General features: G+C 33.3%; 2 protein-coding genes across 4 annotated transcripts; one reads left to right on the top strand and one right to left on the bottom strand.

The window, feature by feature from the left end:
- Positions 1 to 2,082: 2,082 nt before the first annotated feature.
- Positions 2,083 to 12,152, bottom strand: Dgkepsilon (diacylglycerol kinase epsilon). 3 transcript variants are annotated; one of them, XM_068775879.1, is made up of 12 exons: positions 11,875 to 12,152; positions 11,644 to 11,806; positions 10,673 to 10,785; positions 10,444 to 10,567; positions 9,739 to 9,812; positions 9,017 to 9,151; positions 8,579 to 8,718; positions 7,641 to 7,812; positions 6,507 to 6,681; positions 4,769 to 4,824; positions 3,252 to 3,341; positions 2,083 to 2,531 (listed from the first exon to the last, which is right to left on the bottom strand). In XM_068775879.1, exons 1-12 carry the CDS (start codon positions 12,070 to 12,072, stop codon positions 2,397 to 2,399), a joined length of 1,575 nt encoding a protein of 524 aa, XP_068631980.1. In that variant the 5' UTR covers positions 12,073 to 12,152; the 3' UTR covers positions 2,083 to 2,396. The 3 variants fall into 3 exon arrangements, with proteins under 3 accessions (XP_068631980.1, XP_068631981.1, XP_068631982.1); XM_068775880.1 differs by lacking the exon at positions 4,769 to 4,824 and having other exon boundaries at positions 2,444 to 2,531; XM_068775881.1 differs by lacking the exons at positions 2,083 to 2,531; positions 4,769 to 4,824 and adding an exon at positions 2,847 to 2,857.
- Positions 12,153 to 14,617: 2,465 nt separating this feature from the next.
- Positions 14,618 to 16,867, top strand: LOC137932398 (26S proteasome non-ATPase regulatory subunit 10-like). The gene is made up of 4 exons (XM_068776002.1): positions 14,618 to 14,906; positions 14,987 to 15,232; positions 15,308 to 15,477; positions 16,594 to 16,867. The coding sequence occupies exons 1-4, from the start codon at positions 14,805 to 14,807 to the stop codon at positions 16,742 to 16,744; spliced, it is 669 nt and encodes a 222-aa protein (XP_068632103.1). The 5' UTR covers positions 14,618 to 14,804; the 3' UTR covers positions 16,745 to 16,867.
- Positions 16,868 to 18,877: the final 2,010 nt, after the last annotated feature.

Raw genomic sequence — 18,877 nt, 5'->3', positions numbered from 1 at the left:
TTACTTATGAAACTTAATGGTTAAACAATATCTATTCCCACATATTCGCCAATATATGGTAAGAACAAAAAGCAGTCATAAAATATATAAACAGAATAAGCGAAAATTAACTTCATTCTTAAGAATAAAAATAACAAATATATAATTAAGTCATATAATCATATATTTATTACAGTGGCGTAGCTATGGTATTTGGGGCCTGGGGCAGATTGGGGCTTGGTGCCCCCCCCCCCTCCTAAAGAGTCTAAATAATTTCAAAATTCAGAACAGAATGTAGTTAATATATATATTTTTTGGTTCAAAATAAATATATATAAAATAACATTAGATCTTAATAAAATTTATTGGGAAAATTTAAAAACGAACATTCTTCGCTTTTTGGCGTGCAAAGTCATTAATCACATTTTCAAAATCACACAACGACAAAACAAAGTGTCACTAGTTCGAAACACAGATATGTTTTTGTGATTTAGGGCCCTTTTAAAAAACACTTTATGTGTTTTGCGAATGAAAGGCTTAAACACTGTGTATATTATAATTGGTAACCGTTTTCTTTTTTTAATGTTCATATTATTTAACAACTTTTTTAGCACAAAAATTCGATATTCTTTTAATGTTATTTACTGTAAATTATGGATTTCATTTTTCTTTTAACATTTCATTATTCATCATTCAAAATAAATATTTTCAACTTTGGTGCCCCCCCTGCTTGTGGTGCCTGGTGCGGCCGCCCCGCTCGCCACCCCCAGCTACGCCACTGATGTATTATATTTCATATTATTTTTTTTTAATAAAAGAAGTAACTTGAAAAAACTCAACCGCAAGATACTTCACCAGCCAGCCATGACACGTGGCCATCCAAATTTTTAAAATACATAATTCAAGACAGTACCACCCTAATATTTTTACTGCTCTGAAGGTTGGCTATGATTAATTTAAAAACTTATATTAAACCTTTGTAAATCACGGTGATAGTCTATCTATCGTTAATAAATAATCTTACACCACTTTTACAGGGCGATCGCTACACTTTCGCGAGAATTTATTGGCCAATCGAATTCCAAATAATAAATTAGTATAACATTTTTCAGAAATCATTTTATACAGGTTGACTGATGCTTTTTGCAAACAGTTCCATTTCTTCTGGGTAAACTACCGACCAAAGGTAAAAAATATATTTTAAAATTTTATATTAACTTTATGATAAAAAAAATATAGAAAAAAGAAATATTGCTTTGAGGAACATACTTACACTGCTACCTAAATGACTTTTGAAGATTAGAGGCTGCAGAGCGCATAGCCCAAGACCGCTTTTACCCGTTTGTCTGTTACGCGCAAAAGCGTTGCGTTATTTTGTCCAGAAAACCGCGACGCGCTTTTGCTACGGGTTTCAGTGTCTGTTGCTCCGTGGGAATGAACGTAGTGAGGTCTCACGCGTATTTTGTAACACGAGTCATTCTAAAATAACTTTTTACCTATACCTTTTCTATATATTATTTTCAGAAAATAACCTTGTCACGAACTATTTATTCGAACGTTGATTCTACTGTTTGTGATTCTGTGGATGGTGTAAGACCAGACACAGATAATGATGATAGCATAATTATTATTCATCAAAGTAAAATATGAATTAAAAATCTCAAAGAATAAAACAACGTATGTTTATAGTTCCTATGTAATACATAAAGAATTATTACAATCGATTGATATTAGTCTAAATGAGATTGTTTTATTTGACATCAAGTCAAAATAAGTCTCGAAGTTTTTGTGCGTTCTTGCAAGAATTGCTTAGCAGTCAAACGATTAAGGTAGCGAAGAAAACTTCAAGTATAGTCATACTCGTATTAACTCGGACTACTACAATGTTTCTCCATATACTATTTGAAATTTAAACAAATTTACAGTAAATTGGTAGCTTCTATCTCTGACGTAGGGATCAATAGTGTAAATCAGAAATAAAAAAAAATTGTGTTTATACTTTTATTATTATAAAATTTCATACATTCACAACATCATAATAAATATCTGAAAATCTTATCAAGAACTTATTCATGTCAATATTAAAAATTTAATACCATTTTTGAGATACCGTAAAATTGTATATATTGCAATAAAATGATGTAACAGTCACTTTTTTTAGTTTTAAAACAAACAATAAAATATCAAACAAACTTAATAACACTATAAAAATTTTTAATTCTTTTACTTCAGATCAATAGGAAACTTTAACCTTATACAAAAAAGAAACTAACCAATTCCTGACAAAGTATTCTTTAAACTAGCGTAAATGCATATTTACATGTTTTATAACATTATATCATAAAAAAAGAGCGAAAAATGCATGCGTACAAAACGCACACGCATCATGAACAAAATAACTGCAACTTGAAATGAAATTAGGAAGAAATAGGAGACTGACTGGCCGCCCGTAACATTAGACATTGTCCCGCTGGTTCGATTGTGATGGTGGCAGCTGGTTGCATCCATGGCTCACCGTCCACTTGCATAGCGCAGGATCCAGACAGTTCAATCTATAAAAGAAATTCTTCAAACAGTACAATTTATAAAAGTAAATTGCCAGACAGTTCAATTTATGAAAGAATTTCTTTAGGTAGTACAATTTATAAAAATATTTTCAGACAGTTTAACCTACAAAAATATTTTCAACCAGTTCAAACTTTCAAAGAAAGTTTTCAGAAAGTTCAACCTTTCAAAGAAACTTTTCAGAAAGTTCAATCTTTGAAATAAAATTTTCAGAGAGATCATTCTATAAAATAAATCTTTCACGCAGTTCAATCTATAAAAGAAATTCTTCAAACAGTTCAATCTATAAAAGAAATTTTTCGGACAGTTCAATCTATAATAGGAAACCTGTTTTGTATTATATTTCCCAAAACGGTCAATTTATAATCCAGTATTTAATACTATTTTTAAGAATTTTCATAAATTTCATATTTCTCAATAACGCGCTACTAAATCGCATAGAACCTATCACGATCAATTTAACTACAGCACAAGATTACGTTGCAGCTTTTTGAGGGCTGACATTAAATCCAAGAAATTATTACTGGATCACCCTATGTTATATATACCATTTCTTTGCTGCGATCGGTCACCGAAGCCGGGCAAGTTGATCGGTTTTAAATTGTTAGCAGATTACTCGTAGTTTTTCATTAATGATAAAAATAACAACAAAAAAATAATGTCAGCATCTTTACTTTCGCATTTAATATCTATCTATACAACCATACCTTAAGACGACTCGCTTGGGCGAAGCGATACGGCTCTGCGAGCCCGACTTGAAGTCTTGCAATATGGAATGACGACGAAATACCTACTACCTATAAAAAATAAATAATAAAGTTATTTAAAATTAAAACGGCACTCAAACACTGGTTTTTCTTCTTAGTCGTTTCTCTTCATTGGTCGAAGATTCGAAGAGTTGCCTCCACAGGTCTTCATATAACCCGTGAGGCCCATCACCGCCCATCACCAATATTCAATATTCAATATGTGCAATATTCGACCATCGGGTTTTTGATCGCTCTCTTAATTTCTTTTCCTCTACTGTTCCTACGACAACCAGCTTATCGAGACTATTTAGCTGTGTATTGTTATATTTAAGTGTTTCAAAATAATTTATTTATAATTGCTGCATTTTTGATTTCATTTTTCTGTATCTTTTGGTATAAAACACCAATATGTATTCTTGTAAAATAAATAAAAATCAGTGGCAAGATCTAACATTGTTTAAATTCAAATCCAAAAATTCTTTATTGAACAGAGACCTATGAACAGACGAGACTAATGTTAACGAAATTAAATATTCAATCAACTTTGAAATCCCACATTCCCAAGGTGTACTATCTTCTATGAAGACATTTACACCCTTAACATAGAAACGTTTTTAAAATCTAATAGCTTTTTTAATATTATCTGAGATCCTATTATACATTGGCCATGAGCAGTGGTAGCTCGCTCGGCGGTAGACGACTGTGACTTGCGATCGTAGGTCGCGGGTTCGATTTCCGGGACATATTCTTATATAAAGGAGTTTGTGCATTAATTATATAACATTACCACTGCTCACAAACAGGTTTCCAGAGGATTGGCAGCAGCGTCTGCTGCGTACCTTAATACTACACAGCGATCACCAAACCGATTATGGTATATCCTCCAATAGATATCTTTTGGAGGGAGTCCGATTCCTTGGAATGGGAGTCTATGAGTTGATACGACGACGGCGATACCTTTCCCATAGAAAAATTTACTTACTCGATGAAGTCGAGTTTAGGTATACAAAATTTGTTATTTATTCAGGTGTTTACATTGCGCGGATCATACTAGATAGGAAAACCGGTAATATTTTTGTAGACAGTACTACACTACTACTACAATACATTTTCGTACACTTATAATAATACGCAATAATTAATATTTGTATTTGTTTAAATGTTTCCTTTCGGTTAGGCCATCTGACCAAAAATAAAAAGTTTCTTCCATAATAATTTTCTAGTTTTATACGCTTTATAAAACCAAAAATTTTTAAATGAAAAACAATTATAATAGTAACGAATACAAGCACAAGTCCACCTAGCTCATAAGTGGACCGATCGCTGGACTGTCGTAGCTATCTTTGGGGCACGCCAAAGCCTTGCAGTGAACGACTATTGGCTGACATGATAATGTCATCTTTATCACAGTAGACGCGTAAATGTGCGTAATATCCAAACTTAATCAAACAACTGTGTATAGCTATCGTAATCACCTCGAGCTTTCCATCGCTGATGCTTTGTTCCGGAACTTCATCCTCATTCCCCATGCCTTAAAGAGTAAAAATAATATTATTATTTGTCAGGGTTGGGTCTGACGAACACGGAGTACTCACGTATAATTTCCCAACTCCGCGAGCACCCTCAGTATTCACGCCACAAACTCAACTTCAACCCACGATACTGTGCTAACCATCGCTTTGTGTTCGACTCGAGACGAGAGGTAATTTATAGACTGTTCCATGACACGACAGGAATTGATGTAAAGAAACAATAAAGCTAGATGAAGTACGAACCTCTATTGTAACCCATGTTTTATTTTATTTGACCGTGCCAGCTGCAGCGAAAGATGCAATAAAACTACCGACTTACAAAAGAGCCCTAATAACTATTTTGCCCTACTTATCCCAGCTGCACTTTTTTATGTCGCACCGTCAGCCCCGACTGGCTCGTTCGTGGCAGATATTTGAGGGGTTGTCAAATTATCAACGGGCTGAACTTCACGTTTATACTTCCCACTATCTATTTATTAACGGATGATCGAAAAGAGGCTCCGAAAAACTATCACGAAACCTATTTATTAATTTGGATTCATTGATCTGCGTTATTGTAATTGTAAATCAAAACATATTTTTGTGAGCAAACGTGTAATGGTTTTAACAATTTAGCTATTTTTTATACTGTCGTTAAAACACGAAAAAGGTTCTTAAGGAGAAATAACAGAAAAATGCTTTAAATAGAAAATCATTTCTGTTGTACAAATACTAATTACTGTTACATTGTTTGGATGTAATGATTTGTTTTTTTGTTTCTATTTGAAGATAAATAATTGTATTCATAACCTAAAAGATCAAATTGGATGAAAATTAATTTTTATTTAAATTAAAATATCACAATTGTGAAATGGCTGAAAGTATTCCACATATCGGTGTATTTTTTTAATTTTACACTTGAAAAAACTGGTGAAATGAGCCAATTCAGAGCTATGGTTATTTCCTTGTACTCCCGTATGATGCAAATTGGCTGAGTATGTTGATGAACACCTGTTCGTAATTGTTAAACGTTTAACATTAATAATAACCATAAAGGCGTGCTAGTAAGTACTTAATACAACATGAAATATCATGTACTATAAACCATTACAAGAAATATTTTTTTAATACTAATCTTGCACTGTACAAAATAAAAAACAGTTTTGTAAGTAACAATTTCTTATTAAGACTTTAAATCAATAAAAAAAGTCTAAATAAACAAGGTAATACATTTTACTTTTCTATTGAACTTCGACTGACCAATAACTTTGTACATTATGAACACTTTCAAAACAACAAGTATCTGAACAAAAACTAGTAACCACAATTTAAATTTATTATTATGCACGCTTATGTACAGGGTGATTGATTACAAGTGTAAAAGCTTTAAAGAGTTGTAGCAAATGAGCACTTTGCTGTTAGTTAATGTTTGGTACATCCTATCCAAAAGTCAATGGTATCATATCTATATATCGTTTTGAAAATTCGGATTATTACATATGAAATTAATTAATGTTTACTATCTGTCCCGGCAAACTTTGTGTTACCGACAGTTATTGGCCTGTCGCATTCCGAAAGAAAAATAAATTAATGTAAATTATTTCTGGGTGATCATTTTTACACTCATTTCCAATCCCATGTATAAAACAAGTGATTGAAAATAAATGTAAAAGCTCTAAATCTAAGTAAGAAATATACTTACTCCAAAGATGTACACCGGCACCCCAAGAGGGAATGTTAAGAGCGACCAACGCTTGGAGAGGTGGTAGAGGCAGAGGCTCGCGTTGGTCATCGAGGAATAGACGCAGCCGCCGTTCCAAGCCCTGACAACCGCCGTCATCGATAGCACGACCCATACCCAGGAACAAATAGGCGATCTACATACACACCCGATTTTAATATTTTTTTAATTGCAACTTACCAGGCAAGAAATTCTCAGAAAGATATAATCTATTATTAAAATTAATAAGCATTAGCTAATTCATTATTGTTTTAAGCAGCTGCATTGCTATAATATAAATTTCTAAGTTCACTCTTTATTCTGTTAAAACTTAATTCGAAATAATCTCCTTCGTGCTTGAATGGTCTCAGTGACAAAGATGTAAAACTACTAAATTGTAATTAATTACATATAAAAAGTTGTTTATTTATATGAAGTAAATTGTACTACTACTTAAAAGTACTGTAAAATTGATTACTGGTATCAAGCCTTAATTTCGCTTTGGGAGCAGGCTTCCCTGCTCTTATTAAAATTGAGGATCACAAAACCAAATTATTAAAATTTTTACATAACATATTAATAGACGTATAGCTGCAAGTTTCAGAAAGTTGAATAAAAACAATAATCAAGTAATATTTATGTCAAAGATGATCCAATCAGTTCTTGTTTATCTGCTTACGGTTTTTAAGAGTAATTTAAATTACGACTGAAATTTTCGGTATTCTCGGTAAGTATAACGTGGTGAAGTTTCAACGGACTCAAATAAAGGCTTATTAATGCTAACACATTATAGTCGGGTCGCACATTAAGTCGTTATCTGTCGATTAGTACTAGGCAGCTATTCATATATAAATATGTTTTACATAAAGTAGAATGCAGCTTACTAGTAAATATGTGTCCGTACGTACTAGCGCACTTTTTGTGTGTCCACAAAACTATAAAGTATACATTTCTATGTAATACAAAAAATATAAAAATCAAATAGGTATTTTCCAAGTTATCGCAATTTACCTGAATGTTGAATTTTGCACGATATGCTTGGCCCATGTAGAATTTAGCGTTTCGGAATCTGGGGGTTAAGTATAATGTGGTCCTCCTAGACGAACTTTAACTCACGTAGTTGAGGGTGCGGTTGGCGAAGCAATAGAGAAACTGTGCGCGTGCGCGGTGGAAGTCGAGCGCCACCTGTGCGTCCACGCCCACGCTCGCGTAATTGTACGCGTGCAGCACTCGCTCACCTCGTCCACGACGCAAACGCCCTCGCTTCGGGGTTATCGTTATCTTCCATCTAGACAAAAAAAACTTTGGCCTAAAACATAGATGTCCACTACAGCTCATGTGCGTCCCCGAAAGACCGCCTCGATGACTCGTCTTGCGTTGGTCCGTTGGTTCTTCGAGCTACGTCGGTGACCTTGGTCCTTTTGCAGATCTCATTGTCGACTAGCAGTGAAGCTGATCAATTTCAAGCATCAGCTGAGTTTTATAGATGCGTTTACATACGGCTACGTTCTTATCTTTTACACATATCAAGGCTTTACTGATCACAAGTAAGAACTAATGAGAAGACAAAAAAGCTGAAGTGAAACATTAAATATATTTCATCTTCAATGTGACTAATGTTCTTTGTTCCAGAAGTCATAAGGGAAGTATATGCCAGATATAACGGGTGTTCAGCCTAGCTTTTTTTTTTCAAGCAAAACTAATTTGTGAAGGAATTCATCACGGTTTATTTTATTTTCATGTTCCAGACGCTTCCGAGAGTTAGTAATATAATAGATTGTAAAGGGTAGTACTGAGGTGAAGGACAATATATGTCATAAGTGTGCCGAGGTATATACAATTTTTATATTAATTGTTGTTGGTCCGATCTACACGGAAAGTGTTTTTTTAGGTTAATTTTAAAATGGTGTCTAAAGAGTTTTTATTTGTTAATGCTTTTAACACTTATTGCAAGGTCGAAATGATGTTATAATTTACGCCCATTCTGACACGCGTTAACACGCTAACGGAGATCTTCATCTTTATTTTAGTTCGAAAATATAGTGTTAATATACCTGTCTAATGGCTGTTCCTCAGCGATATGAATGGATTTAATAATGGAATGTGCATCGAGAAGAGAACTGCAACCCGGACCCCAGCCCAACACACGAGACAAGTCGTTGCCTGTACCCATCGGCAAAATACCAACAGATGCCTAAAACAATAGTCATTATATAATACACATGTTTGCGAAAAAAAAAAACATTTAATCATGTGAACGTGTTACTGGCCACCTTAAGTGCCGCGTTGTTAAAAAAAATATGTTCTAAATTTAAATTTTGACTGTGGCGAATTTTCAAATAATAATTTTTTCACTATATTTTTACTAAAATTAATAATACATATATATATATTACATTTACATTATTTATTAGTATCACTGAATTTCAAAATTTTTACCCCTTATCTGCTAGGTACTCAACATTTTTAATATAAGCAGTTATCTGACTTACTCTCACATGAGATGCTGCCTGCAGTGCATTGAGAACCCACGCCACCGTTCCATCTCCACCAGCAACAAGTAAGCGACAACGCTCCGGTAGCCATTTTATTACACTTTCAGGGGAGATTGAACTTATATCAACAACCTGTGTTGTTTTAATAAAAGAAAAAGAATGTGAAAAAATCATTAAATAATATCAAACCCTGTCCTACAACAAGTTACGGAGTACATGAGCTCTCCAATACCGGGGCCATAAAAAACACCTGTGTTAAAGATAAAATGTATACTGTATATCTGTATAGCAATTGTAGTTTAAATGTATTTTAATTGTACAAAATTACATGCCTTATTGACGTCTAATTAGATAATATACACCCAATATTTACACAAAAACAGGCGAAAAAAACTTGTCAAAATAGTCTCAAAATGATATTTCACCAAAGCAGTATTTAAAACATATGGCAGAATGCAATTTACCAAGGTATATCAAGATAATGAGTTCAATATGGTTTTATAGAATTTAATCCAAAAATTAATTTGATAAGTTTTGTAAACATTTTTTTTGCAAACACTAAGTATTAAAAATCGTAGCAATTCAACCAAAATCATAAATATACAGAACTCTAACATGATTTTTAAGTAGTGAATAAATTAAAATGAATGAATGATAAGTGAACAAGGTCTTCATTATAATGCAAAACAATCAAAGTTATATATAGTACACTAACATACCTGAATAGGATTAAGTAGTCCTCGAAATATTGATAAAACTTCATCACTCCTACTGCTGCCCGACTTCCGATTAGCTAAAAAAAATGTAACAATCTTAACTTTGTAATAATTTAAGTGATAACATTAATTCAAAACACCAAGAAGTTTTATTGTTTTTAACATCCTGATAAAATTTATCAAATATTACTTGGTATTCTAACCCATTCATGTAATTTTATGACGTTCAAGTTATAACTATTTGGCTAAATTGAAGCCCACAGCCTCCTATTGTCTGGCCTGGCCACAAATATCCTCTAGCTTTATGAACTCTGTGGCGGACAAATTGATTGTTGTGGTCTCCAAACATCATTATAGTTTACCCTGGGCTGACCTGTTCAGTACAGCACAATGCAACCAGAGTACCTTATGCTTCTCAGAAGGGACCAACATACAACCAGAAAAACAGATTGTTATGTACAAATATTAATGAGTTTTAAGTAAAACAGATATCCAAAAAGAATGCTTTTTATAAAACAACTAGTGACATAAGATTACATGTTTGTTCTATTTTTGCATGCAGTTACAATAAGAAGAATATAAAATAATAACAGTATTGCATTTAGAATTATATATAACAGTTTTTTAACTAAAAATTGAATGAATTCATAAATTACATTGTAACATTATTAGAAGATATGGTTTAACGAAAACTAAAATAGTAATAACCAAGTATAATGAGAGGTTCCCAGTCATCATCCGGTAGTGATTTAATGTTACATATTGATCCTTTGTCCACTTGGACACATGTCGGAGGAATTATTATTTTCTTGTACTTATTAAAATCACATTGCTGAAATAAAAAAATACATATATTATGGAAACAATTTATAAATTTCGCATAAATGGAATTTTGAATAAAAGATTGCAATCTCATAAACATACTTTTATACTCTACCTCATTGTCAATATTTGAATTTTCTTCAACTATTTTGGTTCTTTGACACCATGAACAAAATAACTTCTTTAAGTGTTCATTGCTGTCACCACTTTTTCCAGAAGCTGTGCCAACTAAAATTACTTTAATAATTCAGAACCACATACTAAGTTCAAATTATTATTATGATTATGTAAAACTAAGCTCTTTATTTTGCAGTTAAGAAATAAAATTAAAGTAATTATTTTTTTTCTTCTTATGCATATAAGTCTGCACATATCTCAAGCTGTGGAATAATTTTAAAAACTTAGTCATCTATTGAGTTTAAAAACACAGTGTGAGTAGGCCCCACTAGGTGGACCAAAGACATAAGGTTGCAGGAAGTTGCTGGATGTGAACAGCGCAAGGCCAGTCATCATGGTAATCAAGCCTCTGCCTTTTAATGCATGTCTATCAGTTCAAAAGAAGAAGTCATCCTTTACATTGAAATATATTTGTAAAGTCCATATACAAGATATTCAAACTTATATAGTAAAAAAAATTTATAAACAAATTTTTAATGTTTTAATCTTTGCACCTCAGTACCATTTTTCATTCTTATTGTGTAACAAACACAATACAAGTATCAAGATTGATAAATAATTGTGATCCATGCATTTAGATAATACCATTAAATTAGAGTTAAAAGTACATAGTAAATCATTCATGTATAAAAAATTTATTAATTATTTATTACATGCTTTTATTTGTTACCTATGTCCTGCAGTGAACATTCTATAGTTCAAATGATGATGATGTTTAAGTATGGGTTTAATTGTAACTAAATAATTGGTGTAACACATTATTACTTCTTTTTACATCTTTTTATTTACAAACCTGTCTACTGATTAATACTGCACTTCACTAAGTTGACTGATAGGTAATGCATACATGACATTAAATCCACCATTATTCTATGTGTGTATATTGTAAAAATAAATAACCATACTTACTGTTAACCCAGTGATGAAAAAATGGTTTATTACTTGGCCATGTTATTTGTTTACAACGAATTTTTTTATCCAAAACTCTATTACATTTTTTACACGCACTTACTGCACAGCATTCACAAAATAATCCGACCAAAGGCAACATTAGTTTACTGCAAACGGTGCACTGAAAATACTAAAATTGATAATTACTCTGTTTTATACGTTATTAAAAAATATTAATGTTATACTTACGTATATATTGTAAGGTAAAGACTTATTACATTCAATACTTCTCCATGTATGTCCCCGGGGTCTGTATATCGTTTGCATAAAATTATTATCACTTAGTATTGATTGTAAGATTCGGTAAATTAAATAACTCAAGAAAAAACCTCCTATGACAAAATAATAATTTGTAGTAAAATCAAAGAAACTCAGGTATGATTCCATTTTTGTAGAAAAATTATTAAGTTAAAATATGAATAATTTTCCTTTATTGAATTATAAAGCTTCCACTTCTTATTAACACAAAATCGTATTTTCAAAGCTATAATTTAAATTTACATTAAATGTAGATATACGTTTAACTTCCGGTCTATACAGATGTCAAATTTTTAAACGATCAACAGAGTACAAGGAGAATGGCCATAAATGAAAGCAGGTTTTACTTTTGACTTCCATGGGTAACCGTTTCTTTAGTATAGTTACAAAGCAGCGACTAAGCCTACCCTACAAAAATTAAAAGTAATTTATAGTAGACCAGTTCTACAAAAATGTAATCATAAATAGTACTCTTAATTTCAGAAACAATTATTAAATCTTCATACTTGTTTAATATCGCACTAATCCATAATATTTTGGATTCTAGACAATACAGTATTCTTATGCATTTTGTTTCGTATATGGACAAAAACACTTTACATTTATTAAAAAGTACCTACGTAAAATCTTGTAAAGGTAGAAAACCATCTTTGAAACGAATTTGAATCCTATCAAAAAAGTGATCCTTAAGTAACCATATTAATAAACGATATTACGGCTTTTTCTGCAATCATTGTATAGTCTGCAAACTTTGTTGTTCTAGAGTGAAGTGTAAAGTAACAAATGTAATTACAAGACTAATCGAAAAATCATTTTAGCATAAAGAAAAAGCTAACACAAAAAATAATACCTGAACCGTATTGTCCTCTATGTCGTAGGTGTATATAGTCATTCATATAGTTAAAGGAGGGACTTATAATAGTAACAAGACAAATCTTAATGACCCAAAAATTTGTACGTACCGTAATGAAGCACATACAAGGTAAATAATGTAAGGAACAGTGCATCTAAACTTGTTATCTCAGGCGCTTTTGATCGTATTATGTTAATACTTCTTAAAGAAACCATAACATGGTTGCTAGGCAAAATATATATATTCCTAAATGATGGATTATGTTTGTCAAAAATTTCACGTAAGTACATGTCAAGTACAAGTCGCCGACCATGTCCAAAAAGATATAATAGGTTGTCAAATATCTCCCTTCCGCCTTCGTGTCTTTTGAATTTCGCGGCTATGTACAAAGCGCTACAGAGCTCGTATCTGGCAATACTATACATAATTTGAAAGGTCTTGACATAACCTACAAAACGACGCTATGCATGATTAGTTTGGATATTGCGTTCAACAGTTATAGACGTGTAAACATGGAGTTCACTAACGCCGAAATTCGCGCTATTTTAAAGTTTTCCTTCGTTAAAGGCAAATCCGCTAGAGAAACGTTCCGTGAGATTAATGGTGTTTTGGGGGATGGTATTCTATCACTTCGAACCGCGGAGGAATGGTTTCGACGATTCAGAGCCGACGAAAACGACACCATGGATAAGCCAGCCGGCGGAAGACCTGTGGCGACGAATACCGATCAAATCATGGACTACATCGAGTTAGACCGGCATGTGGCATCTCGTGACATCGCCCAGGAGATAGGAGTTAGTCACCAAACCATTTTAAACCATCTGCAGAAGGCTGGATACAAAAAAAAGCTTGATGTTTGGGTGCCGCATGATTTGACGCAAAAAAACCTTCTGGACCGAATCAACGCCTGCGATATGCTGCTGAAACGGAACGAACTCGACCCATTCTTGAAGCGGATGGTGACTGGCGACGAAAAATGGATCACATACGACAATATCAAGCGAAAACGGTCGTGGTCGAAGGCCGGTGAATCGTTCCAAACAGTGGCCAAGCCGGTATTGACGGCCAGGAAGGTTTTGCTGTGTGTTTGGTGGGATTGGAAGGGAATCATCCACTATGAGCTGCTCCCATATGGCCAGACGCTTAATTCTACCATCTACTGCGAACAACTGGACCGCTTGAAGCAGGCGATCGACCAGAAGCGTCCAGAATTGGCCAACAGGAAGGGTGTAGTGTTCCACCAGGACAACGCCAGACCACACACTTCGTTGATGACTCGTCAGAAGCTACGGGAGCTCGGATGGGAGGTTTTATCACATCCACCATATAGCCCGGACATAGCGCCAAGTGATTACCACCTGTTCCTGTCCATGGCGAACGCCCTTGGTGGTGTAAAGTTGAACTCAAAAGAGATTTGTGAAAAGTGGCTGTCCGAGTTCTTCGCAAATAAGGAGGGGGGCTTCTACGAGGGAGGTATTATGAAGTTGCCGTCTAGATGGAAACAGATTATCGAACAAAACGGCGCATATTTGAACTAAATCCGATCACTGTAACAATTTTTATAAAGCATTGAATAAAGAGCAAAAAAGCGGAAGGGAGATATTTGACAACCTGTTAATAACGTCATGTTATTTCCAACAAAATTTCCAAAATTTTGCAAAGTTGCTTATAGTTTTTTTTTTAATGTGAAAATTACAAATTAAAATTTAATCACTGTTATAGGCGAATTTGCAGAGAATTTTCTTAAATCAAAAAAAAGTTTAACAAAAAACATTGCCATCTGGCAATATTGGAGTGTTATTGGTGTACTGATTTAACTATCATGACATGATAATTTGAACTTTCATATGAAAAGTTGATAAATATACAAAGTATTACAAAAAACCGTGTTCTTATGAGTACACTATTGTAAAAAGTGTAAAAGTTCTTGTAACCAGAAACAAAGTCTTTTTGAAATACACAAATATTTTATTACGTTAAATTATTTTTGATTTAAAAATCGTGTATAATGTCTAAGGGCAGTGTTTATGAAACAGCTTACAGAGGCGATTTTAATCAAGTAAAAGTAAAAATAGACTCAGACAAATCTTTAATCGAAACAGCTGACGATGTAAATATTTTAATCTTTTAAAAATTGTTTTGGTTTCTTCCTGTTTGCATGGAAACAATTATAATGAGTTTTTATTCCAGAACGGTCGTCTCCTTATTCATTGGGCTTCTTTGGGTGGCAATGAAAATTTAGTAGATTTTTTAATTGATCTGGGTTCTCCTGTGGACCCCGTAGATGACACGAACAGCAGTCCTATTACATTAGCTGCTTCCTCGGGAAGATACAATGTAGTCAAGTTACTAATTGATAAAGGAGCAAATGTAAATCATAAAACTTATCGGGGTCAAACTCCTCTTCATTATGCTTCTTCTAAGGGCCATAAAGAGGTTTGTTTGTTGTAGTAAGGTTGTAAGGTAATTGTACTAGAAACAAAAAAAAATATATTCATACTTTTGTTACAGATTGTGAAATTGCTTATTGATTCTGATGCAAGGATTAATGAAGTTGATGTTTTGGGTGCCACCCCATTACACAGAGCAGCAGCACAAGGCAGAAGTAACATTGTGGAATTGTTATTACAGAATCCAGTTATAAATACTGATATTTGTGATTCTACAGGGTGTACTGCACTGTAAGTTCATTGTTATTTTAAAGTAGTTGTAATTTATTACAAAAGGCCTAACTTATAATTCAACACCAAACCTTTAATTTGTTAACATTGTTTACATAATTTATGAAATATATTTTACTGTCATGAAAAAGTAAGGTGAATTTGACATTAAAATGTAAATTTTTTATTTATTCTTCCAAACCGATTTCATCTTCTTCAAAGTAATACCTGTCTAATGCCTGAAAACAATCAGAATAGTCTTATTATGGTATAGTCTTCAATCCTTTTTTGCTTTGGCTTTTGATCTCCTCAATTGTGTAAAAGCAGCAAACATTCACTGGTCTTTAGAATTTACTGAATAGTCAGAAATCTCACAAAACAAAATCTGGTGATAAAATATAGTGATTGCAGAACAATACAATTTAAATTTTTGACACTTTTTTTCCACTTTGAGAACTTTGGTTCCAATTGAGACATGCCATATTTGACAAAATTGAAACATTGGACAAAAACACAATGTAACTTTGAAATAATTAAATGTTAGGGTTGATATAGACCACTTTGGAAATCACTGGTCTAGAATTACAATAAGAATTTATCTATTTAATATAGATGTTAGTTTAAGTTATCGCTGTTGAGTGACATTTTTTTATGCAGATCATCAGTGAAGACAGTAAAACCAGGTTTCAACTTGTTAGATTAGTTGTAGATAGTAACACAAGATGTAGCTTTATCACCTAAAGTTATATGAAGACTAATGTGACTTTGTTACTAGCAGCCTGTAATAAAAAAATTATAAAATCATATAACAAAAATTTTCATATGATCTGCTTTAAACCAATCTTAAAGGAAAAATAGAGGAGGCTTATGTCCAGCAGTGGATATCCTACAGCTGAAATGATGAAGATAAAACCCAATAGTGACACTTAAATATAATCTTTAAGTTGCTGCTAATTTGTAAAAATAATTACTGAATAATAAGATGTATTTAAACAGGTCAGTTCTAAAAATTTAGTGTTAGTGTTTTAGTGTAAGATTTGTGATATATATTGAATTAACTTAAGGTAAATTTTACTTGTATATAAATTGAACAATATTCATTATGAACACTTTTGTATAACTAATTTTTTTTCTCAGGCATCTAGCTTGTGAAGAAGACAGGGAAGCTGTAGCATGTATGTTAGTTAAAGCAGGTGCAAGTGTTAGTATTAAAAACAAGGAAAATAAAACACCTCTGGACTTATGTTCTACTAAATTAAAAAAAATGTTGTGTGATATTGTGGAATAAAATATACATAAAATCTTATTTTGATCTATAATTTTTTAATTACCAATTCTAATAAAGCACTGAACTAATTGTATTCATAACATTTCATATTTACCAGGCAGTTCATTTCTGACCAGAAATTTATGTAATAATTGAAAAAATATATATCTGCTAAGAATATGTAACTAATATGTCAGCTTTGTAATTCTTACAAACAAGTCCACCATTACAAATGTTTAAAAATAATAAAAATATCTCTCCTAGCATATGTGTCCTTTATTAAAAGACATTTTATTAGTTGCTTAGTGACACAATAGCTTATGTAGAAATATGTTTGTTTAAAACAAAAAATACATCTACTAATGCTTTGTGGATGTTGGTTTTGGTCTTTGTGTTTGTCCTTCTAATAAATATTTTACATAGTTAAGTGAAAATATTTTCAAGACAATATAGTTTTATTTTCGGTTATATCATTATAAAATTCTTCAAAACATATGCATATGTCTTCTGTTATACAATAAATCCCATTTAATTAGCTATAGCTCTATTTAATCAAAACGTGTTTTGTACCAGTACCTAAATAGTAATGTTAGTTGGTACTGTTAATAAATTAAGTTTTTAAATAAATCAATTTTTAGAATATTTATATTTTTTATATTTGCAAGCTACTTCAATTTTCGTTAAACTAAGTTATGAAAAAAGTCTTCGTCTTTGTTTTAAAACTTTAGTCACTGTGTAAGTAGCGTTCTCCAACCGGATTCCCGGTCTTTCCCGCTTCTCTACGAGATGGAAGGAAGCAGTAGCGTTGCGAGGGCCGGATAAGGGAGACTATGCTCACCTACAGGCACGAAGTCCTTCAGGCACCTCGGACTCTTGACCATTCTGGGCAGGATCCTTGAAAAAATTATGGTCCGTAGGATTCGGTGGTACACTGACCTCATATTAATCGCCGTCAATACGGCTTTATACCGCAGAGTGTACCGAAAACTCCCTGTAAGACCTGATCTAGTATCTGCGAACTCTGCTGACGGAAAAGGAGATAGTGGTGCTGGTATCCTTGCACATAGAAAGAGCCTTCGATAATTTCCGGGGGCTTTTTATAAGGTACAGACTGACAGACTTGCTGCCTCGCTAATCTCCGGCACCTTGTTAAGAACTATTTTATCGAACGCAAAATGGCCGTAAGGTACGCGAGGGTACAAAGGGGCGTGTGCAGGAATCCGTAGGCGACCCTACGTTCTGGACCCTGCTTATCAACCCTTTCTTGGAGGAGGTGGTAAAAACCGAGACACACTACCAGGCGTTTGTATATGACGTCATGTTGGTCTTGTCGGGGCAGAAGGCTCAGGATATCTCAAGTAAAGCCAACGAGCTTTTCGCCCATTTATAGAAGTGGGGAATACGAAATAAGCTTAGGTTAGTCCCTCACAAAACAAAGGTGATGGTCCTAACCAATAAACGGAAGTATAACAACGCACTACTGGGAGGTGAGCCGAGGAAGCTAAAAACAGTCCAGAAGGGCTTCGCGAAAAAAATTGCGAAGACCCAGAGGACCGCTTGATTGCACTCGGCCCTAATAATTGTTGGGTTGCTTCCCTTGGATCTGCGGGTCCAGGAATTAGCCACTTTTTTTAGGTAAAACGTGGTCTTTCCCGGCAAGTAATAGGTAACTGAGAACTGGAAGAACTGGTAAGCTTCGTGGGGCTACCACATCCATCTGATCAGGTTGGTGTGACGACGGCAGCCCCATAAAGAACAAGGCGGTTACGGTGTTCTGTCAAACGGGACGAGGCACAGATATACGGCAAAAAGCTCAAGTTGGGTAACTTCTACACTATGTACCAAGCAGTGTTGCTGATGTTAGAATTCAAGTAACCTATCGATGTAATTTAATAAATAAAGTAAATTACAAATGATTTGTAAAACAAAAATTGTTAATAAAGAAAATATGATATAATAAGAACCAAATTTAACAAGGAATGTAGATGTGGATGTACGAAAGAAGATCAAAAAGATCCAAAAAGAAATAGTGCAGGATGTAAGGAAAGTGCAAAAGTAATTAAGAAGAATGAAAAGACAAAGATAAATAAAAACACTGAAAAAAATATTTAACACCGATATCGCAACGTCCTTGTTCCACACAAAGCAGTGGGT

This window comes from Battus philenor, unplaced genomic scaffold (genome assembly GCF_028537555.1).
Source record: "Battus philenor isolate CCGP_79_NKW_IND1 unplaced genomic scaffold, ilBatPhil1.0.hap1 SCAF_9, whole genome shotgun sequence".
In the NCBI taxonomy this organism is placed as follows: Eukaryota; Metazoa; Arthropoda; class Insecta; order Lepidoptera; family Papilionidae; genus Battus; species Battus philenor.
This window is presented reverse-complemented; position numbering and strand designations above follow the sequence as displayed.